This window comes from Poecilia reticulata, chromosome 8 (assembly GCF_904066995.2).
Source record: "Poecilia reticulata chromosome 8, P_reticulata-male-v2, whole genome shotgun sequence".
Classification (NCBI taxonomy): domain Eukaryota; kingdom Metazoa; phylum Chordata; class Actinopteri; order Cyprinodontiformes; family Poeciliidae; genus Poecilia; species Poecilia reticulata.
In genome coordinates, this window is record NC_088837.1 from 23148390 (window position 1) to 23175483 (window position 27094).

General features: G+C 38.5%; 2 protein-coding genes across 4 annotated transcripts; one reads left to right on the forward strand and one right to left on the reverse strand.

Moving 5' to 3' along the window:
* Positions 1-1234: 1234 nt before the first annotated feature.
* Positions 1235-11095, reverse strand: LOC103468949 (perforin-1-like). 2 transcript variants are annotated; one of them, XM_081610266.1, is made up of 5 exons: positions 7807-11095; positions 5787-6323; positions 4482-4620; positions 4191-4402; positions 1235-3868 (listed from the first exon to the last, which is right to left on the reverse strand). In XM_081610266.1, the coding sequence occupies exons 1-5, from the start codon at positions 7968-7970 to the stop codon at positions 2989-2991; spliced, it is 1932 nt and encodes a 643-aa protein (XP_081466392.1). In that variant the 5' UTR covers positions 7971-11095; the 3' UTR covers positions 1235-2988. The 2 variants fall into 2 exon arrangements, with proteins under 2 accessions (XP_081466392.1, XP_081466393.1); XM_081610267.1 differs by having other exon boundaries at positions 5787-11095.
* A 275-nt stretch (positions 11096-11370) lies between these two features.
* paqr4a (progestin and adipoQ receptor family member IVa) lies at positions 11371-26833 on the forward strand. Of its 2 annotated transcripts, XM_008416365.3 has the most exons (4): positions 11371-12069; positions 12171-12392; positions 18394-18612; positions 20612-26833. In XM_008416365.3, exons 2-4 carry the CDS (start codon positions 12227-12229, stop codon positions 21043-21045), a joined length of 819 nt encoding a protein of 272 aa, XP_008414587.1. In that variant the 5' UTR covers positions 11371-12069; positions 12171-12226; the 3' UTR covers positions 21046-26833. The 2 variants fall into 2 exon arrangements, with proteins under 2 accessions (XP_008414587.1, XP_008414586.1); XM_008416364.3 differs by having other exon boundaries at positions 11371-12392.
* The last annotated feature ends 261 nt before the right edge of the window (positions 26834-27094 follow it).

Sequence of the window (27094 nt, forward strand, 5' to 3'; positions counted from 1 at the left end):
TGGGTGACAACAGACACTAAGTCACGTTATTGCTCGGATTTTACGGCGCCACCTTAAATCCCTGAACTTCACATTTTAACGGAAGAAAAGAGCAACGCGACTTGGATGTAACGAGTAACGCGACACTTTTGTAGAAATGTAGTGAAGTAGAAAGTACAGATACTTACTGTAAAATGTAGTGGAGTAAAAGTAGAAAGTATCCATTATTAAATCTACTTAAGTAAAGTACAGATACACGAAAACTGTACTTAAGTACAGTAACGAAGTACTTGTACTTCGTTACTTCCCACCACTGACACCAGGGGCGCTTGCAGGATATTATGGAGGATACTCGGAATACTATCACTGCACCTGACCCACAAGAGCACAACCACATCTCCAACACAAAACCATGAAAGTAAAGCCTACCGATGTGGTGTCTGAGACGTCGAGAGGGGGAGAAGGTGAATTAACAATGTTTGCTTAATTTCAACTATTTTTGCTTGTTTTGACTAGATTTAACTGTTCAACCAACAGTCTTAGCGCAACGCTCAGAAAGAGTGCAGCAGATGTCACTGTCGGCCAACCGAGTGACCCGTTACCTCTTCAGTTCGCAAAACCACAAAAAAAGATCATAAACGGCGACCTTGCCAGAACCAAGCACATGGTAGAAATCTCGGGCAGGATCCAAACGACCGATCTTAGAACTAAAGAAGGTTTCAAACTCTGCTCATTCAAAAAAAACAAAAAAAAAAATCACCAATCCACCAAACAAATAAAATTAAACTGACCAATAACATTTAGGCTTTGGCATACAATATGTTTTGACACAAAATCTCTTTTTTCTCCACAATTTAGTTAACAGTAAAGAGGGTTAGATAATAAAAAAATCGCAAAACTCTTCTTTTCTTTTTTTACTTAAAGTAATATTTCAAAGTACAGCTGCAGGCGCTACTGATACAAGCATCTTTTCTGAATCCCTAAGTCAACAGAACAGCTGACTTTCCCATACAGCGGGAAAATGAGTTGACCAAACATGCTGGAGCTCCACTTGGGTCGCTAGGTAACGGGACCAGGCTGAGCTGGGGTTGCTAGGTAACCGGGCCAGGCTCAGCTGGGGTTGCTAGATAACGGTGCAGGTCCAAGAAACATTAAACTGTTGCTAAAAATCGTCTGAGTGTTTTTTCAGACGTTCTTAGAAGCAGTAGACTCAAATGAAAGTACCAAAACATGCAGGTGCACAACTTCTCTAGAATTTTATAAACTTTTTTTTTATTAGTTATGCTTTGCAAGGGGTCAGTACAGCTTAATTCAGCAGCGTAGATTATTCAAATAACAAAAATAAGTTTAGCCTAACCTGTCCTTCAATAATGGTGAAACTGAAGAGAACAGCAATCACATTTTTCTAATTATTTGTAATAATCACAGTTACCATTTCTGCAAGAGAAAACAATGTATTAATACAGACAATGTATTAATAGGCATATAGTTGACTATATGCCTTTGGTATATAGTCAACTATGCAAAAATGCTCATACTTTATTCTTTAATTATATGATACATGGAAATAAGGAACGGCCTCAGCTGTTTACGAAAGGGGATGTTAGGCAATGCATGATGAAGACTACTTTTAGTAATGAACAGAAATTAAAAATAAACAGAAATGAATGAACAAAATATCTGAACAAATACATGAGAAAATCACAAAAAAAAAAAAAGAATCCATAAATGGACCAAAATGACAAAAATCAGAGTTTAACAGATGGTGAAAAGGGAAGGAAAGTGTTCTTATCTTCTGTCTGATTGACTCTACATCTGGGGGCTTGTAATTATTTATTTTTATTTATTTTTTTGTCATTTTTTGAAAGAAATGGTTCTTAGCTTTTTTTTTTTCTAAAAAGATTGACATTTAAAGCAAGGGTGCAGATAATAAAACAATCTCAGCAATAGAGAGCCAGCAACTTTAATTAAGCTCACTGCAAAAACACAAAATTTTACCAAGTATTTTTGTCTAGTTTCCAGTAAACTTGAAATAAGACTAAACTAACTTACAAGAAACTTTTCAGTTATGTACAGGAGCTTGTTTAAGTCAATAATTCCTTAAAATTGATGAAAAAGTACTATTTATATATATCACTGGCAGATCATTTCACATAACATGGAAAAAATGTCTTGTTATAATAAGTGAAATAATCTGCCAGTGGAACTAGTACTTTTTCCATCAATATTAAACGGGACGTACCATGTGAAAATTTGCTCAATGTACTTTTTTGAACTTTCATTTGGGTCTTTGTTGCTTCTAAAAACCTCAGGCCACTCGGCCAGTTTTGTACAATGAGTTAATGATTTTTGTGTCTTGAAATTGAGGCTTTTCAAACATCTCTGGAAAATAATGTCATAAATCAGAAGCCCAGGTCCGTTACCTAGCAACCCCAGCAGAATTCCACCTGTTACCTAGCAACCTGAGTGGAGCTCCACCACGGTTAGGCAGCTGATTTTACTACTGTATGTGCTGTACAATGGCTGTTGGAAAAGGTAAGTGTTTTGATGTTGACTTAACGTGCAGAAACAACTTTCCTGTTGGTTGTGCAGGAGGCCTCACTTCTGCTTTTCAAAAATATATGATTGCACATCTGTTTGCAGCCATTTTCATGTGTGAGTGTAAATACTGAGTTTGGAGGAGGGGCCAACAGCAGCTTATTTGGACTTAAAGTGACAAGAGGCCATGAAACAGCTCATTCTGAACTGAACAAACTAAAATCTAAGAATGATTTTGTGCAAAAAAATCTAATGAACATATTTTGTGTAGTCCATAGCCTATCCTAATCTGTTCAAGGAAAAATAATAGGTCACATTTCAGGAATTACTGACTTAAAACCAGCTCCAATATCTTGCAGAAAAGTTACTAAGTTAGATTTGTTATTTCAAATGTACGAAGATATTTGCACTAGAAACTCTTCCAGAAGTAGTTGTTATAATTTTGTGTTTTTGCAGTGGTGAACATTTGCCTTATTTAAGATAATATGTTTGCCTTTTAGCAGTAATATTCTGGTTTTTCCTGAAGGTTAACTTTGCAGACACAGACTCGTTCAGAAACACTCCCATCTCCAGCAGCATGGCTTTGGGAATAGGCTGGGCGTGACGCGACACGTAAAGCTTCTTCAGGCTCTGATTCATCGGTGTAGGTTGGTACTCTGAGCATGAAGCACCGGTCAGACTTGGAGCACATTTCACCTCCAGTTTGAAGTACAGCCGGCCATGGTTCATGTTGCAGACGTCCTGCTTGATGCCGTTTTGCAGACGCGGCTCGCAAGATCCCAAGCTGTCATCATCCCAACCGTTATCCTGGTCCCAGACTTCAAATCTCACTGTGTTTGCTACAGACAGATCTTGCGAACCCAGATCAACCACCATATTCCAGTTTGGGTTATTGTTATTGTTGATGACTTGTGAGCGGTATTCTTTTTTATTGTAAATGACTTTCACAAAGCCGTCTGTGGATGTGTAGTAGTCTCCATACAGACCCGTAGCCCTCTGTGCGGTTACAATCAGGTGGACCATGCCCTTCCTCGTCGGGCAGCAGTCCTGGTTCACCGCCGGATCGTTTTGGCACTGGCAGACGCACTGATCCCTCGAATCCTTTCTACAACGCTCGGTGCAGTTGACCACCAGACCTTTCTCCAGGATGTAATGGGAGATGGCTGAGCGCAGGTTGGACCATGTTGGTGACTTAGGAGGCAGGAGTTCATGCAGAGCGCCCAGAGAATACGAGATTATATCAGGGCTCTGTGGAATCGACTTGAGCCATTCCTTGTAGGCCGATGGGTCTTTATCAGCGGAGAAGAGGAGGTCTGGCTCTGTAGTATGGCCTCCTTTGATTTCTGTAAACCTGTCGAGAAGTCAAAGATTATTCAATATAATCTTTTTTGTAGCAATGAAACATTGCACAACCTAACCTTTGTGTAAGCAACATCCCACTTAAAAAACGACTACAATTAACTTGCATAACGCTTATCCTTTGATAAAAAGTTAGCTAAAATAAACAGTTTTGTCTTTTTTGAAGTTTGCAAAGATATTTGAACAAGAAACTGGTTAGATTTTGTGTTTTTGCAGTGAAAAAACAACACATCATTCTCCATTTGGAAGAAATGTAGGAACCTCTATTAGTTTAGAAAGGATCACATAGAGAAAAGTGACTGAAATCTCTGTACCTGTCACTGAAGAGGCTTGAAAACGCCGTCTTGCTCTCTGATTTCTCTACGTCCTTCTTGCAGTGTTTTGATTCAGTTTTTACTGTGACCCTGAAGCTTGCAGACGCCTCCACCTCCAGGCACATCTGCACCTCCTCTGCACTAAAGCCCTGCAGGCTGGCCTGACATTGACGAATGCTGGTGATAGACTGAACATCTCCACCCAACTTCACCTGGAAAGACGCATTTTTTAACAATTCAGCCTACAAACAGTGCGGTGGTGTTAAAGTCTGTTGCGTTGGTTTGTGGCACCTTGCTGATGTAATGGGTGCCGAAGTTGTCGATGAGTTTGTAAAACTGCGCCTTGCTTTCGGAGCTGTACACCGGAGGAAGCTGATTCACCGCTTTGCTGAATTCCCTGTGCAGCCGGGCCGAGTTCGACACTCGGTAGCTGATTTCAGTGAGGCAGGAACAAAAATAAACAATGAAACTAATGTTTTGCAAACAAAATATTTAGGCTGCAACTAATGATTATTTTAGTGATTGACTAATTTATCAATTATTCTGATGATTATGTGATTAAATGCATTTTAAAAAATACACCTTGTGCTATTTTTTCATTTAAATCTTTCATACAATGCCAGAAGTTCATCTGTTGACTGTTTTTGGATTGACCAATTAGTAATTGAATAGCAAAAGGTACCTAAAAAGAGACTTTTTGTTTTTTTACATAATTTGAACCAGGTGAGGCTAAAACTAAACAGTTTTGGGTAGAACATATTTATAGACAAAGGCAGAGTTTTTTTTATTTTTCATTTTTTTATCTTAAATGCAAAGTTTATATATGTTTTGTACACTTTTGGCTAAATTACTGCTTCAGTATGTGGCCTTTTTTTAAGTCTGTAAACTTCAGTTAACGATTAATTGATTACTAAATTAGTTGACGACCATTACTCCTGTTGAAGCTGCAGTATGTGACTTTAATAATTTTTTTTTTTTACATATTTGTTGAAACTGTCATCATGTCATGACAGCACAGTATGAGGCAGATAATCCTCATACTGTGCTGTACATCGAGCTCCTCTGCCTTCTCCCAGTGCTAAATGGAAACAACCAATCAGAGCCAGGAGGCGGGTCTTAGCACTGTCAGTCATTCTTGTGCACATGCCGCCCATCTGACTACTCTCCCTGTTTGCTCTTTGCTGCTACAGCTGGTTCACCACAACACAACAGTCTGCCACGAATGCTAATGCTAGTTAGCATAGCCACAGATGATGGTGGATAACTGTTTTTCCTGTATCATTGACTTGTTCTCCACCATTAGCACATTTAAAACACGTACACGAGTTTGATTGACAGCACTAAGACCCTCTTCCTGGTTCTGATTGGTTGTTTTTGGTCAGGAGTTGTGTGTTTATTCAGATGGTAGAGGATACTGATCTTTTCATAGATTATCTGTCTCATGACAACATGGTGACGGTTTTAACAAACGCTACATGCTGCAGCTTTAACGATTAATCAAACACTAAATCAGTTGACGATTATTTTAAGAAGTGATTAATCAAGATTAATCGTTTCAGCTCCATTAAAAAAAAGTTTGGGTTCTGGTTTTCCTACCTGTAGTACTCGCAGGACATGCCGAGGCTGGAGAAGCTGAACTTGTCGTTCTTTGTTTTCTCCATGGAGTAATCGGCTACTTTGGAGGTGGTTCCAGCCAACATCAACGACGCGCCCGTTTTTAATGTCTGAAACTCTAAGCCTACTTTCCAGTTGTTCTCAACGGAAGTAGAAGTGGAGCTGACCAGAGACTCGCTGGATTTGTGCAGCTTGGACGACACCTTGGCGTTGCAGGACTGCTTGGCCCTCCAGTCCAGCACGGACAGAGGCAGCTTCTGCTTCTTGTTCTCCATGAAGGGGTTGACGCACAGGGTGCATTTTTTATTCTTGCGCCGCCATGCATCCATGTTTAACACGAAGGCTCCTTTGCGCTCCATGGCGGTTATATCAAAGCCTTCGCCTGCCAGATTGGTGCCCGGGGCGATATCTGCTTCCTGACACTGTTTGGGTGTCCCTTCGGTGCAAACACCCGTGGTACACCGAGGGAGGCACAGCAGAACACCGGCACTGATGCACACATGCAACAGCAACATGTTTCTGTTAAAATAAAAGACATTTTTATTTAGCTTACAAAGCCATCAAAAGCAATAGAAAACTGGATTGTTATCAACTGTTTGGTTTTTGGTGTCTGTCTTTTAAAAAAATCTCTCTGTCATGATCCCTTTGCTATGGTGGAGCATTACAGCCATACTAAGAAAACTTTTTTACTATTGTGAAGTCTTAATATTACAAGACTAAAGTTATGCGAGAATAAAGTCAAATGTTAGAATAAAGTCATTACCACTTTATTCTTGTAGAGCTACAGTTTTACTTTAGTATTTTAACTTTATTCTTGTAATATTTTGACTTTATAATTTTATTTTGCTCATTTTATTAGTGTGGCCTTTACCCTCTCGTACTTTGAAACCAAACCTGAACATGTTTTTTTTTTCATGCAGACAACTTTTCCTAGAATGTGTTTACTGCAGTTTAAATAACACATTATCTGTGTGTGTTGTGTTAGATAAAAACTTTAAATGTGTAATCATTCCTGCTTAATCTCATTTCACTGCAGGTCATCCCTGAAGTGTTTCACAGACACAGTAAAAACATGCATTATCTGCAGTGTTATTCCTTAAAATAACACAATATTTATGTACTAATATTTAGAAATATACATACAGTAGACATACTTTAGAACCATTTTATTGGAGAAACCATACAGAAAGTACTTTTACTTTCAATACTTTAAGTATTTTTAAATGCAAATGCTTTTACTCAAGTAAAAATATTGACTTTTGCTTTGACTGAAGTGCATTTTTGCTTTTGTTTGTATTTTTACTGAAGTACAGTGTTTGAATACTTTCTCCACCACTGATTCTGACGTTGTTAAAGTAAGTTAATTTATAACAGACCTTCTATTGATGCTTAAATACAGATCTGAGCTGAAAATGACACCAACGTTTTCACCTGTACTGTGATCTTTACCCTGATTGAGTCTAGTTGAGTGCTGGTCTCAGTAATTCTGCATTAAGCAAAATGTCAAACCGTTGGACTTTGTTAGACTTGGTGAGCAGACTAAATATGTAGCTTTGATTTTTGAGCCAACAAAGATGTTTTTTAAATCGTGTCTAATCTCTGAATCCTGCACTGGCAGATGGCATAAAACCACAAAGAGAGCTCATCTTTCATGTAAGTTGCTGTTTCACTTTCAGTCACTGTATAGTAGTTAGAGCGTAAAAACATTTTAATCTAGAGGCAATAGAAATGGAGTGTTTATAGTAAACAAAACTATATACACTCGCTTCTATTTAAACTCATTATTTGATTGTATCATATTAATACTTATCAACTCCCACCACTCTCTCTCTCTCTCTCTCCAGTGTTTTGTTTACAACTGATAAGTTCTCGAAAAATGCCAATATATTTTATTTTAAATATTTAAACAAACATAAGTTAGAATTTATCTTTTAATTATTGTGTTGATTCATAATGAAATGTTTTTAAATGTAAAAGGTTCATAGAGGAAGCGCGGACTTACCTTTGCGCTGCATACATTACCTCAGCACTGAGCGTCAGAAGCAGCGCTGCGTTGTTAAATTGTTGCATGGATGCAGCGGATGCACTACAGCAACTTTCGAAAAGTCGTTTCTCACCTGGTTTTGGTCTGTGACCTTCGGTGACAAAAGGGAAACACTGAAACATTTATTTGCATTGTGTTAAACCACATGGAAAACAGGGGCGCTAACAAGTACACCACCCAGTCACATGATGGTAAACTCCAAGAATCTTGTTAATCGCTCAAAAATTCTTAATATTCACTGGAAAATGATGATGCAAACAGTTCTGCAGTGTCAAATGAAGTACACAGTGTGGGCTTTTTTAACTGTTTGACTAATTTGCACAAAATAAAGTATTTATTTGAGACACACAAACTCTGGCTAAAGGGGCTTAACAACAAAATGACAGCAGAGACACAATCCAGAGCAGGCAGAGATGCATGCGGGGTTCCTTCACCCAGATCAATTCTCATGTTGTTTTTTTAAAGAGCCACACATCCGGACCACTGGAGGCCATCGGGTTAAATGATTACCAATAATTTATAACCAATTCATAAATATTTAGATTTACAGTAAATTTACTCTGACCAGATGCTTTTAATGTTGGATTTTATATGAAAGATTCACATCCATCCATCCATCCATCCATCCATCCATCCATCCATCCATCCATCCATCCATCCATCCATCCATCCATCCATCCATCCATCCATCCATCCATCCATCCATCCATCCATCCATCCATCATTCTGCAGCGCTGCAGTAGTTCTAATGTGTGACCCAGATCCAGAGGCCTCAGTCTTGGACTCGGCCATCTTGGGTTCGATCTCGCTCTGCAGACCTTTTGCTGAACATCTTCTCTCTCTCTCTCTCTCTCTCTCTCTCTCTCTCTCTCTCTCTCTCTCTCTCTCTCTCTCTCTCTCTCTCTCTCTCTCTCTCTCTCTCTCTCTCCCATCACCACTTTCCTGTCTGACCAGTCTCAAATAAAGACCAACAGAGCCAAAAAAAAAGAGGTTCATCTTCCTCTTGGTCCTTTTATCTGTTCATGCATGTGAATTCAAATCATTATTTTTCTCACCTGCTTTTTGTTGTGTGGGTTTTGGTGGCAAAAGAGAGATACTGAAAGACATTTATCTGCATTGTGTTAAACCACATGGAGAACTGGGGCATAGCAGGTACACCACCACTGGTCCTACGGTGTGAAAAACTGAAAAACTTGTTAATTGCTCAGTAATTAATATTCACCAGCGAATGTTTATGCAAACAGATATGCAATAATATCAAATGATTGTTTATTTTTGCAGTTGCAAGATATTTGATAATGCTAAAGACTCCTGTTGCTACATAAATGTCATACTTTTTTTTACATTTCCACTGTTTTTTTTCTAATTTATTGTTGGTGGGTTGGATGACCTTTTTTCCATCCTCCTAAACTTTCACATATTCTCACTCTGACTCAAGTTTCTAAATGACGACACTCCAGTCAGAAGAAACGTGGAGGTAAAATGAAAATAATACTTTAAATCTATTCATCGTTTTCTCTATTTGAAATTAATCCGTTTCTACAGAAACCCAAGTCAGAGTAAAAGCAGAACCACATCTGATTAATGTGCCACGTTTGCTTTGTCCAGTGGGAGATCTGTTATTTTCTGTTTCACAGAATCACCAGTCATCTGGTTCAGAAAACAGACGGAGGGGAGAGTGGGGGTGGGGTCTGATTCACCCAAATCTTCAACAACGTCTTTTCAGAGAATTACAGGCCATAACCTGCTGCTTCTAGACTTTACTCACAAACTGAAGTTCAGTACATTATTATTAAAATCTTTCTATTAAAAAATACCCCACATCTTGGGAATGATTTTTCACTTTTAAACAAAATGTTTGTGTTTTAGAAAGTGTTCAAAATGAGTTCATGAATTATTATTATAATATACTTGGCATTATATGGTTACATGGTAATTGCACAGAAAAGCAACAAAACGATTCAAAGTGCTTTACATGATGAAAACATTAAAAAGTAGATTGTAGTGGTAAAATAAAGCAAAGAAATGTTGGATTATAGACAACAATTAAAGCTGTTACAGTTATTATTAATCAAAGGCAGCTCTAAACAGATGAGTTTTAACTCAGTGTTTCAGCATTTTTGCAGTTTTCTGGACATTTGTTCCAGATTTGTGGTGCACAAAAGCTGAATGTTTGGTTCTGGTTCTGGGGATGCAGAGTTGACCAGAACCAGAAGACCTGAGTGATCTGGAAGATTGATAGAACAGCAGCAGATGTGATTTAAAAACTAACAGCAAAAACGACCTGTGAGGTCACTGCCGCAGTAATAAATGAGACAAACTCATGAGTTTCTCAAGATTCTCAAAGTATTCTTCAGGTGATAGAAGGCCAACTTTGTAACTGTCTTAATGTGTCTCTGGAGGTCCAATCTGAGTCTATACAGAGATTTTGGGCTTGATCAGTAACTTGTAAAGTAATTTCCAGCTGTAATGGCTTTGGTTTAAAAATATCTTCATATCATTAATAAATTCACACAGTTTTTGGACTTGGTAGCCGACAATCCTCAAGCTAATTTTATTGGAAAAGCTAACCTTTTTAAATTGACTTTTAAATCATGTTATTACAATAAAAAAAACATAATTTATTTTCTTGATTTAAAGAAAATATTCCCTTTATTTTGTCTTTACAGAATGTGTTTTTTCTGAGACAACAGATAGTCGATCCTGACTTCTATCTATTTATAGAACAGTACTTAGAAATTTTTGGGATGGTAATATAAATGTTTTTTGTTCAATTAGTCCATTAAACAACCTAATGGACTGCACCTTATTACTGTAGTACTGGGTTATCTGATAAGTGTATGTGTGTGAAATTACTTTTTAAAATGGAAATTGTTGTTAACCATCCAGTTACTCAAGTAAGAGTGGCCTTATTAAGTACTGAGTAACTGATCAAATTACCAATAATTTATACATTTATAAATACCATCATCAGACAGACCAAAATAAAATATCTGAAATTTAGGTATAGACCTAAATTTAAGTAAACTATTTAATTACAAAATACCAGAATCAGGCAAAAGAAGCATTTTTCCAAATCAATTTATTTCAAAATAAAATTGCGTGTGTATCCAGTAAATTTTTGGTTAAAAACGTATCGTTCTTCATTCAGTGAAGTTACTCAGAGTTGGGAGAGTACACAGAAATTTTACACAAGTAAAAGTAGCGATACTTCATAATAAAATTACTCAAGTAAAAGTAAAGAGTAAAGCGTAGTGAAAAAAACTCGTAAAAGTAATTTTTTCCAAAAGGTTACTCAAGTAAATGTAACTTTATGTAACTAGTTACTACCCAACTCTGCACTTCATGTAAGATCGTTATTTTCCTGCTTTCTGGGTTCCTGCTGCAGACATAGAGACTGAAGGTGCCGTGAAAGAATTAAGCTGCACGAAATGTTCCTTTCTGGCATGTTCTACAGCGAGTGCTTTATTTTGAAAAGAAACAGCCGGAAGTGTTGCTCACGGTGAGCTAGCTTGACTGTTGGAGGCGATGCAGCGGATCTAAGGCCGACAGAGAGGGAGCCGCTTTTTAAGGAATGCCGTCCGCCGGAATCAATGCTAGGAGACAACTGGATCAGAAATAATATGGGGAAAATTAAAATGATTCACCGAGCCTTGAGAATGCGGAAAAGGCCGGCTCAGACACCAGCTTCCTCACCCCCTGTCACCGGACGTTGGTAGCCGCCTGCCCGGCTTGCTAGCCCGTAGTCCTTCAAAATCTCCGCTGGAAAATCACGGAGCTTCTCTGTTTTTTAAAAGCTCAGCGAAAGACAGCCGACCGAGTTAATTCCCCTCGTTTGACCTAGCGCTCTAACGTGAGTAAATCTGACCGCTGGAGTCAAGCTAGTAGCATCCTCTGGAGTCGGATGGACCTGCGGCTCTCGCAGCATCACCGCCCGAGAATCCTTCCAGCCCGCCCTGCCGCACCGGAGCGTTGAGTAAATCCCCGAGAAGCGGCTTTAAGATGACAGGAAACGTCCCGTCCTATGCGCTTCTAGGCGCCGCGCACACATTTCATCAATGCCGAATAATGTAATGACCGTCCGGAGCGTACACCATCATGCGTATGACTGGCCGTGTCCGCCTCCATCCCTGCGGATGACACTCGCACGGACAGCGGGGGTTCAGAACAAACAGCGCCGAGACGGACGCGCCGTTGCCGGGTAGCGCTTAGAGACTTGACGTGAGCTCTCACACACACACACAAAACAAAAACAAAAAAATAGACACCAATGATATCTCATAAGGTTTTGGTCGCAATAATCCTGCTGAACGTGTACATAGGGGTGCAGTCTGTGTTTTATCTGTTCGGCGGCGTCCTTTTGACGGTTCTGTTCGCTATGGCTTTTTTAAACGGACCGAGGCTGCTGGACTGGGCCAGCTCCCCGCCACATCTCCAGTTCAATAAATACGTCCTGACTGGATACCGGCCCATCTCCTCCGTGCAGGACTGCATCAGGAGCCTGTTTTACCTCCACAATGAACTTGGGAACATTTACACACACGGTGAGTACAAAAAAGATGAATAAAAATACAAAATGAATCCGCATGATGTGCGTTAGTACAGGTGAGGTTGAGGATAAACCCTCTGGTTGAAAAATGGACCTGCAGGGCCACAGAGAGCTCCAGGAAAAAGTCTCAGGGGAGCATTTAACTCACAATAATTACATACAATTGTGGAAGAAGCCTGCTATAGAGATGATTTCATGGAAGAGGGTTGAAGAAATGGAAAGGAAAAATAATTTAGACTTATTTTCTCTGAACACAAGTCTGAATTCTAAGAATAAAGTCAAAATTCTGACATTAACGTCTGAATTCTGAGAAAATTAGCCAGAATTATGACCAAAACATTCCCAATTCTGAGGTTAAAGTTCAAATCTTAACCTTGATGTCAGAATTCTGGGGGGGGGGGAGTTTTAATTCTGAGATTGAGGTGATTTTCTGACATTAATATCTGAATTTTGAGGGGAAAAAACACTGAAATCTGAAAACAATTGGTCTTAATTCTGAAATTGAAGTCAGAATTCTGGGATTAAAGTCCAAATTCTGACCCAAATCTTGAGAAAACAAAGACCAACCTTTGAGATTAAGTTCTGAATTCAGAGAATAAAGTCAAAATTTTTGGACCAAAGTCCGATTTCTGACATCATGCCTCGAATTCTAAGAAATGGGTCTTAATTCTGAAATTAAAGCCAGAGTTCTGAAATTAAAGTCCAAATTCTGACCTAAATCCTGAGGGGTGGGGAAAAAAAGTCTGAATTCTGAGAACAAAAAAAGTTTGACTTGTGAGAAAAATTGTCAGAATTCTGAGATGAAAGTCCAAATTCTGGGAAAAATTTGTACAAATTATAAGAATAAAGTCTTATGTTAGGATTCTGAAAAAAAGGTATGAATTCTGGGATCAAATTCTGACACAAACGTCGGAATTCTGATGGAAAAAAAGCTAAATTTTGATATGAAAGTCCAAATTCTGAGAAATAAAAATTCTGAGAAGAAATGTCAGAATTCAGAGATTACAGTCTCTGAATTTAATCTGAGGCTTTAATCTCCCATCTTTAATTCCCATATGTTCTTTTCTTTAAAAAAGATGGTAATTCTTTTTTTATTTGTGGCCCTAATTGTCTTCCGTATGATTTTGCTCCGTCTGCTGGTGTTGTGTTTTTGTTTGTACTACGGCAGCAGAGCAAATATGCAAATGTAGTCAACGTACAGTGACATGTTGCAAAAATTCCCCACCTTGTTCGATGGCGGCGCCATGAATATTTAATGTCGTTATGAAGACGCCGCCATGCATGCAACCATTTTACTGTCTTAGATTTGCTTTGAAGCGACAAACTGAAGCTATTTCATGCAGTGAATTGACGACATTTTAGTACCTTTTTTACTGCAGGGATTTTACTTTTACACATATTATTTTACATGTAGACTATATAAAGTTGATAGGATTAAGGATTATTTGATAATTAGATTGTTGCAGACTTAGCCTAACAAAGACTAAAACCATTGAACTTAAGAGTAAATATAAAAACCAATGGCTCAACACATGTTTAGTTATAGAAAACTTAAGCCTTTTCAGTAACTCATACTAACAGATAACAAAATAAGAATTACAATAAATACAGCTACATAAACATTTAAGTGCAACAAAAGGATAAATAATAACTAAATTAAAGGATCAAATTTATTTCTTGATAAAGTTTAATGTATATTTCAAAATGTGTTTCTAAATTAGTCCTGCAAACGCACAACACGGTTCTCCTGTAATATTATTTATCATATTATTTAGTTGCAGTTAAATGCATCTTGTTGCAGTATAATATTATTGAGTGAACATACAGATTTATTTCTTGGCTTTTATAATAAGAGGAAAGTACTTTTTTTTTTATCTGTTTGTTATAAAAAAAAAGTTTAACTTGCTGTTGAAACGAAGCAGTTTGTGAAAATTACCTGGAGTGGATTTTTACATAAGGTCAAACACTGCAAAAACAAAATCTTACCAAGTGTATTTTGTCTGCTTTCTAGTGCAAAAATCTTAGTTTTGTCTTGTTTCAGTTGTACTAACTTAAAAGTAACTTTTCAGCAAGAAATAAGAGCTTGTTTTAAGTATTTATTAATTTCTTAATATTGATGAAAAAGCTCTTGTTCCATTGGTAGATTAATTCATTTATAACAAGACATTTTCCCATGTTTTTAGTAAAATAATCTGCCAATGCAACATGTACTTTTTACTCAATATTAAGGAATTATTGACTTAAAACAAACCACTATATCTTGCTGAGAAATTACTTGTAAGGTAGTTTTATCTTATTTCAAGCGTATTAAGATATTTGCACTAGAAACTGAACCCAAAATACTTGGTAATATGTTGCTTTTGCAGTATAAATGTCACAGTTACACAATATGCTTTTCTTTTTTTAGTTTAATTTCAGTAATGTGCTAATCTCTGCAGCCGTGTCTCATCTTTTTGTCCATCTGTTTATAGTTCTCAGTGTCGCGCCATAAGGAGCCAATAACGCGGCTCTTAAGCAGCGTCTCTTGTCGTTTTTTTCGTCAGCTCATCATCTCCGCGCTCGCCGGCTTAAACTGAACCAGCTTCCTGACTCTGAAGGTCATCAGCTCGTGGCGCTCCGGCGTCACAGATTAAACGGCGGCTGGATCACAAAGAGACGCCTCATCCGCAGTAATCACAGAACATTCACGGCCTGGAGGTTTCTAACTAGCTGCTTTGCATGCGAACTGGAAACCTCCTGCCCTCGGCTCGGGTCGCAGACACGTTTCATGCTGCAGGCGTTCAGAGGAGTTCCTCCCCGCGCCGTCCACGCCTGAGTTCGGTTGCTCCGGCGAAGTGGAGGGGGAGGGGAGGAGATAACGCACCTAAAATAGATGTTACAGTGGCCGGCGTTCACTGTATCACCTGCTCAGGACGAATGCCTCGACTTTGAAAAGGGCAGAGTGAGCACAAACAGAGAGAAGCAGGTGGGACTCTGCCTTGCAAAGCTATTCAAACCACTTTATTTACATTTAGTCACATGACAGCCACAGGCTTCGGTGGATTTCTCAGAGATTTTGGGCCTGTCACAATAAGCAATGAAAAACTGGACGACAAAAGTCTTTAATATGGTTCTTTTGTCTCAACTAGCAATTTTCTGAAGGACAATTTTAGTTACAACGACTTCATAGTTCATTTTATTTGTTTCTGTTGTTTGTGTTCATTTGTTTTGGATGTTTAAAATGTCTTCCAGTTCCACTGTTAAATGTTCATTAGAATTTAATAGAGTCCATCTGTGTCTAATTTAATGTCAGCAGTGGTGGTAACTCTAAAGCACTAATTATAAACATTAGTTCTGCTAAGGCTAAAGTGCTGTACCAGCATAGAAAGTTAGTGGGAGCTAACGCTAAAGTGCTAATTTCAACCATGTTCACACCCACCAAGTGTCAGTGGCATACAGTACGTTCTATATTTTCCTATATATCTACACCTCATTTGTTAATTCCTTCTATTCTTGCCACTTGTTCAGTAAAGTTTTGTAAAAAAAGCAAACTTCTGTACAGGAAATGGAATTGCTGCGTAAACAGGCTTCAAAATAAGAGCATGAATATAGACATCTGGGTACTTGAAGAATTCTCATCAGTCGACAACCAAAACGTCAACACAGATGTCAAACTTTATTTTACTGAAAGTTTACAAAGTAATTTAGTGCTATGGAAGCTAAGTGTGCTAAATGGTTTCAAAGCGAAAATGCTGAAAAATTAACTCTGCTGTGAATTCATTAGTGGATTAACAGAAGTGGTTACACCACTAAACGTCGGTAAGTCTGTGGAATGGTGAAAGATGGTAGTGGCAGCATCATGCTGTGAGAAACTGGTAGAAAACCTGTTAGAGACTGAGAAATACTTCGTTCTGGACCTTAAGCATGAAGCCAAAGCTACAATTGGAGGGGTTAATTAGAGGAGAATGGCCTAGTCAAAGTCTAGACATAATTCCATCCAATTTTTTTGCTTTTGAGACATTACGTAGAAGAACCAACAACACTTTTTGTTGACTTATCACAAAAAATCTCAATAAAATAAATAGCAGATTCTGATTGTTATACGTATCAGTACTTCTCTGTAGGTTGTACATTTGTTTTCTCACAAAGTTTTCATTTCAAATTCACCCAAAATATGTCAGAAATTGCTTAAATGTCCTCTGAGAATCCGGTTGCAGTTGTGATATATATTTGTATTGTAGTCCATGTTTCAGGGGGGTTTTTTTTCTGCCAACCTGTGTAAGTAGCCGAATCGCCTTTGGCTGCGTTGGAATGAGCTCTCATTGTTTCTCCCTCAGGACGGAGCACCAATAAGTACGTTTCTCTCTCCGGCTCTTCTTGCTGCTGTGTGCATTCGCTCAGCAGATCCTGAATCGTTCCTGTTTGCTTCCAGAAACAGCAACCCAAAGTCCTGAGCCAGATAATCCATCACAGCAAACATGACACCTTAATTTGGTTTTGTCAGAGCTGCTGTGTTATTTTTTATTTTATTGTTTTTGAGTGGATTCTTCTGGTGCCAGTCCTCCACTGCTTTTCACCTCATTTGTAAAACACACAGCTTGAGAACTGTACTTTTTTAAGTACGGTTGAAACAATTAATTGGATTAATCGTTCATTGAAACAATAGGCAACTAATTTAGTAACAGATTAATCGTTAACTGAAGTATTCAGTCTAAAAAAAACATATTTAAAGCAGTAATTAAGCAAAAAAAATTTATAAAAAAAACCTCTTACATTTAAGATTAAAACATCTTCGTCTGTAAATATGATTAGCCTAAATTTACAGTTTTAGCTTCACCCATTTCAGAGTTACTATAGGAATGTTATGAAATGTTTATTTTCTTAATTAAAAGAGAAACTTAATTATTTGTTTACTTTTGTCTGTTAATGTATATCTAATATTGTTTAAAAGGCTTAAGTGGTTAAATGAATGGCAATTTTTAAAACACTGATTAACCAATAAATCCTCAGTATAATCTGCAGATTAATCGATTACTAAATAATAGTTGTAGCACTACTTCCTGATAAGTTTGTTGATGTTTCAACTAAACAAATAATTCATGCAATTTCTTATTTTAAATAATAAACATTTAATTGCCAAAGCATTCATGGTTATTCGTACACTAATTGATACATTTTTGCATAAACGCATCGCTGAAGGTGTTTAATAAGAGATTTCCTTTTTACAAAAGGTGGGTTTTTTTCATCTTATTTTGTATACATTTTTGGGTGTGTTGTTCTTCCAACAAATAGTATTTTAAACATCTATATCAGGGGTCCCCAAACGTTTTCCTGTGAGGGCCACATAACTTTTCCCTTCTCTGGTGGAGGACCGGAGTCAGTTTGTAACAGAAAAAGTGTGACACGTTTATCACCTGCGCTGCCGGAAATTGTTGACGGGGGGGGAGGGGGAGTTCTCGATTGATTTTTACCCAGAAAGCACATGGGCAAAAACCGTTAGTGAAACGGTCACTGGGACCGACTAGTATATATTTCATTGAGGGAAACCTGGAATGCGGCGTTCATAACAAACACGTGTGTTCATCTGCTCTACCGCTAGCAAACAACCATACTGATTAAATAACATAAAAGTCAAGCAGTTCCCTAAAAGTCCAACAGATGGCAGCAATGCGCCATGCAAAACAGAACACCCACAGTTTACAGGACACACCTCCTGCTACAGAGCCCCCTGGTGGTTGAAGAAAAATCCACATATAAACTGGAAAATACAATATATGAAAAAAATCTGAATGCTCTCTGGTATTGTTCGGGGGGCTGGACCAAATGTGGCGGCGGGCCGGATCTGGCCCGCGTGCCGTAGCCTGGGCATCACTGATCTATATACTTCAGTTAGCGATTAATCAAGTGCTAAATTAGTTGACTGTTATTTAAAAAAAAATCGATGAATCTGATTAATCGTTTTCAGCCCTTGCTACAAACGTATTAATCTGAGCTGTTTTTTAACCTTTATGTTCCAGGCATCCCTTTGGTTTGCTTCCTGGTGCTGCTCCCGCTCAACATCCCCTGGTCTCAGATCAGCGTCACCTGGCTGGGCGTGGTGCACTTCCTGGCCTGCCTGTCGCCCCAGCTGGGCTCCGTGGTCTACCACCTGTTCATGAACCACGAGGGCGGGGAGCCCGTCTACCACACCCTGCTGAAGCTGGACGTCTGTGGAATCTGCATGATCAACACGCTGGGTAAGCCGCCTCCACCCAGTCGTTTCATCAGCGGCCGTTCTTTTATTGCTGCTGTTTGCTCTCAGGGTTTAATGTTGCTGTATTGACTCCTGGTGACTTACCATGCTGCTGTTTGCCTGGAGGTGTAGCTGTATTGATTTCACTGCATTCAGCGGTGCTTGTAGAAGCAAGTAGCCAACGTCTTCGATGATTAGTGACCTCTGTATTATCATGTTGTGATAAAACTGAGTGGAGCTTTATTATTAATGTATTTTTTTATGCATTTGTACACGCCGGACAATGGGAATCGATTCCTCTGCTTTACATGTACCGATTCCAATGCATTAATAATTTACATCCGACAGCTTTATTGTTTAAAATTGCTGAGCACAGATATAAAACGTGGACCACGTTTGAACTCAATGACAGTAAAACAAAAGTACTTAACTGCATTTTTTCTAATTAAATTGTAAGACTGGATAAATAGATCTTAGTTTTTAAGTGGTAAATGGACAGAGCTTACAGTTACACTGACTTAGAGTTTTGTCACAATATTTTGTGGTACTGTTGGGATGATAAAAGTGAAGAATTATTACTTCTTTTTTAGGTAACCGTATGGCTGGGACTGTGTGTCACAGCGATTATAGCCCCACAAACACAAATGCTGCTCTTGAGAAACATTCCCATTCGTATTTAAATCTATTGATGCTTTTATTGAACAAACAGTGGAGAAAATGGCAAAAAAACAAACAAAAAAACAAAACAAAGTATTCACACCCTCCAAATGAACCTGACTTTCCAGACCAATGAGTTATAGTTTGTCTAGAGTGCTTGTGTGAAAGTGTCTTTAAAAAAATACAACTGTTCTTACTGTTTCTCCATGTTTACACTGAACTTAAATCAATTACAAGATGCTTTATTTCCCGCTGCTTCACACTCGAGGATCTATAGTTTGTAAAATATTTATTGAATCCAGTGACCTTTACTTTGCTGGATATCACTGCTGACTTCACTGGTAGATGGCTGAGATTCTAAAATACGTGGAGGGTACCGTGAACCCGGGTTTTCTCAGGAACACAGCCGTCCGTGAATAGCTAAAATCCAAATACTACAGACACCCTCTAAAAACACTTATTTTTTTAGAGCCTATTTTAATGGTTTAAAAACCAAATATACCTAAAAAGGGATTTTTTTAATGCAAAATTCACACTTGCCATATTTTTCTTCTTCTATTGGGTTCTCAAGTGTTGTTTTTGACAATAACTTCTTGGTTTTTGGTGTCTGGAAAATGAGCCGTTTCAATAACCTCCCGTTTGTTGAGTCACATTCATTCAATGAGTACTGTGTCATTACCTAGCAACCCAAGCTGGTTTTACTGCTCTATGCGCTGCACAATGGCTGCTGGAAAAGACAAGTGTTTTGTTGTTGATTTACCATCCAGAAACCACTTTCCACGTTCTTGTTGGTTGTACAGGAGGCTCCACTTCTGCTTTTCAGAGCTGTGTAATTGCAGCTATTTTCATGTGCAAGTGTAAACGTTGAGTTAGGGGCGTCGAGGCCAGCAGCGTCTTATTTGGATTTAAAGTGACATGACGCCATAAATCAGCTCATTCTGATTTATGGCGTCAGAATGAGCCATAAATCATTATACTAATGATAACTAATCTTAGTATCATTATACTAAGATTAGTTAGTATAACTAAAGGCTTAATTTCAAGATTTAGGTTTGAAATTAAGCCTAAATCAAATTATCAGAGAACGGTTTTGTGCAAAGAAATGTAATGAACATGATTTGATTAGACCATAATCTGATCTTAAACTGTTCAATACAACAAGCTTATTCATCATTCAGTGAAGTTACTATCAGTAGGCAGAGTGTCCAGAAATTTTACTCACGTTTGAGTCGCAATAAAGTACAAGTAAAAAGTACAGTGAAGTAAAAATACTCCAAAAAGTTACTCATGTAAATGTAACTAGTTCCTTTGACACCTTTCTGACCCTGTTGGTCTTCCCTCCTCAGGGGCGCTCCCTATCGTCTACATCACGCTGTGGTGCTACCCCTTCATCCGCACCGTGTCGCTGCTCGTCTACATCCTGCTGTCCACACACGCCATCTATTGCGCAGTCACGGCCCGCAGCAGCGTGCGCCGGCTGCGCTCCTTCGCCTGGCAGGCCGTGTTCCGCTTCTCCTTCTTCTTGCTGCGCGGCGTGGGCGTGGGTGGCGGCAGCCCCACCTCGCTACGCCACTTCCTCATGATGGACGCGTTGGCCGTGCTGGGCGGGGTCATCAACATCACACGCATCCCGGAGCGCTTCCGGCCGGGCCTCTTCGACTACTGGTGCAACAGCCACCAGATCATGCACGTACTGGTGGTGGGCTCCATCCTTTACCTGCACTGGGGCGTCCTGGACGACCTGCTGTGGATCAACAGCTACATCTGTCCCTCCGACTGACCCCAGCCCCCCGTCCTCTGGGACAGGAAGTGAAAGGACCTCTGAGGGGGGCTGAGCGTCTCTGCATGTGTTAAACTCAGAATGTTTATATCTTCATCCATCCTAGACATTTCTGCGGAGGCAGAGAGAAGTAAGACGCACAGAAATGTGGACAAAACCACACAAACACTTAAGACACAGAGAAGTGGAAACATTTAAACAGTAAAATGAACATCAACACTACTGTGCACAAGTCTTGTTGTCCCTCATTTATCTGTATTTTGATTCCAAGCAGACAGATGAGTCTTTTTTCTCCAGATTTTTGCTGCTTTTTCTCATTACTGTTGATCTTTAAAGCACGTGCGTCAAACCCAAGGGCCGGGGGCCAAATCCGGCCCGTCATATCTTTCCATGTGGCCTAAATATTATTTTTATCAATTAAATCACGGCGGTTTTTATCTGTATGCTACCAAATTATAAATATGTCAAAAGATATCAAGATTATTTAACTTTACAAAGTTTATATTGAATGCAGAGAGTTATTTAGTAATATTTTAGTAGTTTGTTGATGGTTTTTTGGCCTAGCTGGTCCTTTGAAGACATTCGTGATTCGTTGAAATGAGTTTGACATTTGTGCTTCAAAAGATGAAAAGGAAAATCTGACTATTTGGAGTCACATTTAAAGAAATGAGGGATGGTTTAAAACTTTTGCACAGTCAAAAAGTAGGTGAATCTGAGTGAAGTTGCCCGCCGCCTGACTTCTTCAATCTAAACGAAGTTGGTTTCAAACATTTGTGCAGCAAAACATTTTGTTTGTGCCGCTATTGTTTTAAACTTTAAAGATATTAATAAATGTTTCTGGAGGCCATGAAAGGTCAACCAACCTGTCCAAATTTGGTGTCAGTTAATTGTGCTATGTTTGTGCAGCAACATTTTCTGTTTGTGCCGGTACGATTTCTAAGATTTAAAAAAAGTTGCTTGTGCAGCTAAAATTTGTTTGATTTTGTAAATATGGACCTTTGATGTCCTCTGGAAACATCAATATGTATAAAATAATAGCGGCACAAACAAAACTTTTTGCAGCACAAACGTAGCACAGTTGATTGACGCCATATTTTGTTTGATTATTTTGGTGTCAATACAATTTTATATATTTGTGCAGCAAGTTTTTTTTGTGCTTCTATAATTTCTAAGATTTAAACAAAAGTTGTGCTGCTAAAATATTTGTAGTGCCGCTGATTGACTCAGAATATGTTTGATTTAGTAAATATGGATTTACTGGTTGACCTTTGACCTCTGGAAACATTTACTAACATTTACTAATAACTTTAAAATGGTAGCGGCACAAAAATCCCCTTTTTTATTATTTTGGTGTCAATCATCTGTTCTACACTTGTGCAGCATTTCTTTTATTTGTGCTGCTATAGTTTTTAAGATATTGACTTGTCATCAAAGGTCAACCAGTCAGTCCAAATTAACAACAAAATTCAACAAAATGCGGTTTTAATCAACTTGCTGTTTGTGCAGCAAAAATCTTTGTTTGTGCTGCTATAATTTCTAAAATCAAGAAGAAAAAAGTTGTTTAATACCAAATTTGCTTGATTTTGTAGATATGGTCTGGTTGGTTGACTTTTAATGACCTCTGGAAACATTACTAAATTTAAAATGATAGCGCCACAAACAAAGATTTTGCGGCACAAACGTTTGATACCAATTTTGTTTAATTTGAAGAAGATGTGGGAGCCAGCTGAACTCAGGGAGTCAGAGATGATATCTTAAATATCCGTCGGTTGCTCTCAGATGTCACTGTTGCTACCTATGCAGCACATCCATATCTCGACCCATCAGCATCGCAGCACACAGTCGGACTCCCTCACGGTTTTTTTTTTTTTGTGCTAAGCGCTCATGATGGGGTCGCCGCAGGATTCCCTCTCTAAATATGGAGTTTCTCAGTTTATTCCCTGGTTTTCTGCTCGTTTCCGTCCAAACGAAACGCGGGTGAGGAGTTCATTCCTGATTCACGCAGCTGCAATATCTGATTTTTTTGTGCCGTATCTCGGTGCCATTTAAATTCAGGAATTATTTATGAGTTTACAAATTTGTTTCACATTTGCTCACATCCCGACCTCAGATTTCAATGTGTTTTAGTGGGATTTTATATCATTAACCAGAAAAAATGAGTCATTTTCAAAATGATTCAGGATAAAAACCTGTGGCATGTGTTTGTATTAACCCCATTTTGCTCTCTCCCTCCTGAAGAAAAGCATCATGCTGCCTCCGCCGTGTTTTATAATGGTGAAGGTGTGTTTTGAGGCCAAAAAGACTTTATGATCTATGAACACAACAGATTGATTCTCTGTAGTTCCTCCATTCCCGTCCTGACTGCTTCTAGACGAATAATGCCCAATCTTTATTTTAGGTATTTATAAAATGTATTCACTAATTTTCTATGAAGTTTCCTCAGATTAGTTTACAAACAGGAGGACTGTGTTTTACTAATGGGAGATGAAAACAAACGTTTGGGGTATCTGAGTAAAGAGGGTTGAATATAAATGCACGCCGCACCTTTCAGATTTCTATAAAATTGGTATCTCAAATAAAACCCAAATAAAACACTTTGAAGTTTGTGGTTGTACAGGGGTGTTTGCACTTTTTTTTGTTTTTATTTTTGCACAGTTGCGTAACAACCTCAGGTTTTTGGTCTGAAATGACTTTATATTCTCTGTTTACTTTTTAAATTTGGACGTTTATGTGGCAACAGAAACGGCTTAAATGAAATAGATGGCAGTTAATAATTTGCCAAAAGTGCTGAATTTCTTTTATTTATAACTGTTTTTATTTGGATTTTATTTATGTGAAAGTAAATTTATTGATTTTCTGTCGCTAATTTTATAAAAATTGTTTATATCCTGCTGCTGGTCCATGTTTACATTCAGTTTTAATGTAATTTCTTCCACTACAAAGGCACATAATTACCACTTTATATTTTAATGTAAATGCACTCCAGCCATATGTTTTATGATGACTTGCGCTTTCTTTCAAAACTAAAAACTGTAATTTTATTCTGTTTTAATGTGTTTATAATTTGCCTATTCTTCCAGCCTAACTGCTGTAAACAGGAATGAACCTCCTCACCCTCGGCTCTTTTAAAACCTGCAGCAGCGCTGGTTTTATACGGGGTGCTGTTAGTGCCAGGCTAAGAGAAAAGAAATAAAATTACAAGACAATTTTTTTTTTTTTACAAGAATGAAGTCATACTGCTATGAGAATACGATTGAAATAAAAATTGCTATTCTCATAATACGACTTTATTCTGGAATTATTTTGATTTTATTCTTGCAATATTATAAATTTATTCTCGTACGACTTTTTTCTCGTACAATTTTGTTCTCATAATATTTCAACTTGAATCTTGTACGAGTTTCTACTCGTACGACTTTATCCTCATATTGTTACAACTTTCTTCTTGTAATTTTATTCCTTTGTTTTCTCAGCGTATCCCTTATACTCTGTCAGAATCTAACCTGAGTTTTTGGTTTAATCATTTAGCCGTTTAATCCCAAATGTCCGTGCTGCTGCGTTTTGCCCCTGAAGTCTGTCTGCAGGCGGCAGACGTCGCCTCGGTCCCTCCGGGTCGGGTGCAGCACGCCGCCTGCTTCCCCTGTCGGCTCTGACTCAGAGGTGAGAGAAGGATTTCCCCGTCATTCGTCACGCTCGCTAGCCTCAGAGCGTGACGCCACCCGCTCCTTTTACGCCCTGAAAAATTCAGCCAGACTTTACTACTGCAAGCCTGATAGTGGTTATTACCTGCTGTAAGTAGAGTTTGCGATGTAAACGCAGAAACTAATGTATTTTGGCCATTGAATGAAACTAAAACTTTGCATGAACGTAGCTCTGAAACAGAAACTGATGTCTCATAGTGTTAGCCAATCATCCAGTCATCGTAATTCAGTCTCTCCTGGATGTTACTGCACTGATCGCTAATCTCCAAAGGGCTCTGGATTGGAAGGAAACACATTTTAAGATCATAAAAGATGATGTAAATACATGTAGATTAATCGAGCAAACAGTGCAGGAAGGAAGCGGGTTAATCCAGAAGCAGACGAGGCTTCACTGCTGTGCTTCAGATATCAAAAACGTTTCGCTTAGCTGTGTCCATATATATGTAAAGAACAGAAAAGAAGATCCTTAAATTTGTTTCAATGCTAAATGTAGAGCCGCTTTCAAAGTGTAACCACATTTTTAGACTCAAGAAAGACATTAATGACCTCTCTGGTGGGCTAGTGGACACCTCCTGACTTCCACCGGTCAAACTATGCATTATCAGCCGAAGGACGCGCCGATCAGGGTGCCGCCACCCGAAACGGGGCTCCGCCCGCCAGCGTTAGTCCAGTCTGCTCGCTCTGTGAACCTTGTAACAAGAAGAAGGAAAACCTTTGGTGGGAAGGCTTGTGTTTGTTTATTTTGTCTGAATGTTAAATGGAGAAAAAAAGTAAAACATGACTAACAAAATACGTTTTTTTTAACAACACAGGTGCCGGATAGCCTGTTTAACAACATGTTTATAATGAATTCTCTGTATTGTTAAAAGCTGATTATTATTATATCTGTAATTCTGTGGATCCTAACTTTGACACTGGTCTGCAGAGCTGTGCAAAAGTTATTTCATGAGATGTTGCTGCAAAGTGACGACTTTAGCTGCTTTTTTACTCAACTTTAGGAGGGAGATGTTTTTGTGAATCCACTTTAAATTCAACAAAAAAAGTGCAAATAAGCAGCAAAAATCTGCTAAAAAATCTTTGAGGATCTAAATGAATCATGAACAGTGGCGCCCCCAAGTGGAGGTATGAGGGGGCTCATGGCCCCCTCCTGAAAAATAACAATCATGTTCGAATCATAGAAAACATCAGTTCAATAAAGACATATATAAAACATAATTAATAATACATTCATAAAATTAACAATATGCATATAAATTTGTTTATCATCTGGTTTTCCATTTGTACATATAATTTTTGTTTTATTTATATAATGATTATGGTGGGCTATTGATGCCATGCTAAGAAAATAAAAATGATAAAATTACAAGAATAAAGTCACAGTACAATATTTTGATTATTCTCAAAATATTCATTAAAAAAAAATTAATATGACTTTTATCCTCATAATTGTTATTTTGCTATATTTCTTTTATTTTTTTTACAGGCCACTCTTATGAACATTTCATGGGAGCGCCACTGTTCCCCCAAAATTGATTTTAGAATCACTTTGAAAATTTTTTGCAAGCATCATCAAATAAATGAAAGGCGGTCTAAAACTTTTGCACAGTCCTGTGCGCGTGCAGCGAGGGAAGCCCTTTGTTTTAGGACGAAGGGGGCTTCCGGGAGGGTCTGTCTGTTATAACTGTCACATCTGCAGCGTCTCCGCATTTTCCCACCTCTCTGGCTCCCCCTAGCGGAGCCTCCTGTGCACTGACACTGGCGCGCCTGAAGCCATACCTCAGCCAAATGAAATGAATTCACTTGTGTCATACCGGCAGCGGTGCAGCGGGGGGTTTTATTTAGCTCTCCATACCTTTCATGATCATGTATGAACTGTCCAGCTGAACCCGTGCAAGCATGAAACCTGCATAAATACCCGGATGTGGCGCTGACGGGATGAACCCCGCGGCGCCTCGTTAGGTCTGTGTGCTTTAGACACTGCTGTCCTCATGTCTGTCCAGCGTTAGCGTCCTGTGTAACAGACAGGCTCTCAAACTCCTCAGTCTCCAGCAACGATTGTGCAATAAACTTAAATCTATATTTTTAAACTTGTCTGAGTTAAAAATTTCTTTCATCTCGTTGGGATTTTTAGATTTGTTTCAGATAAATTAATCAAGTTCATTCATACAGCAGATTTTCAGACTGGTGTGGAGTTATTATATCATTGTGCTCTAATAACACCACACCACTATGTGCATATTTCTATATTATGTAATGTCTTATTATTTAAATTATTGTACTTTTTTTTCTTTCTTTACTATATCAACAAAAACACTCTGTGCTACAAATACCTTAAGAAATACACTGGA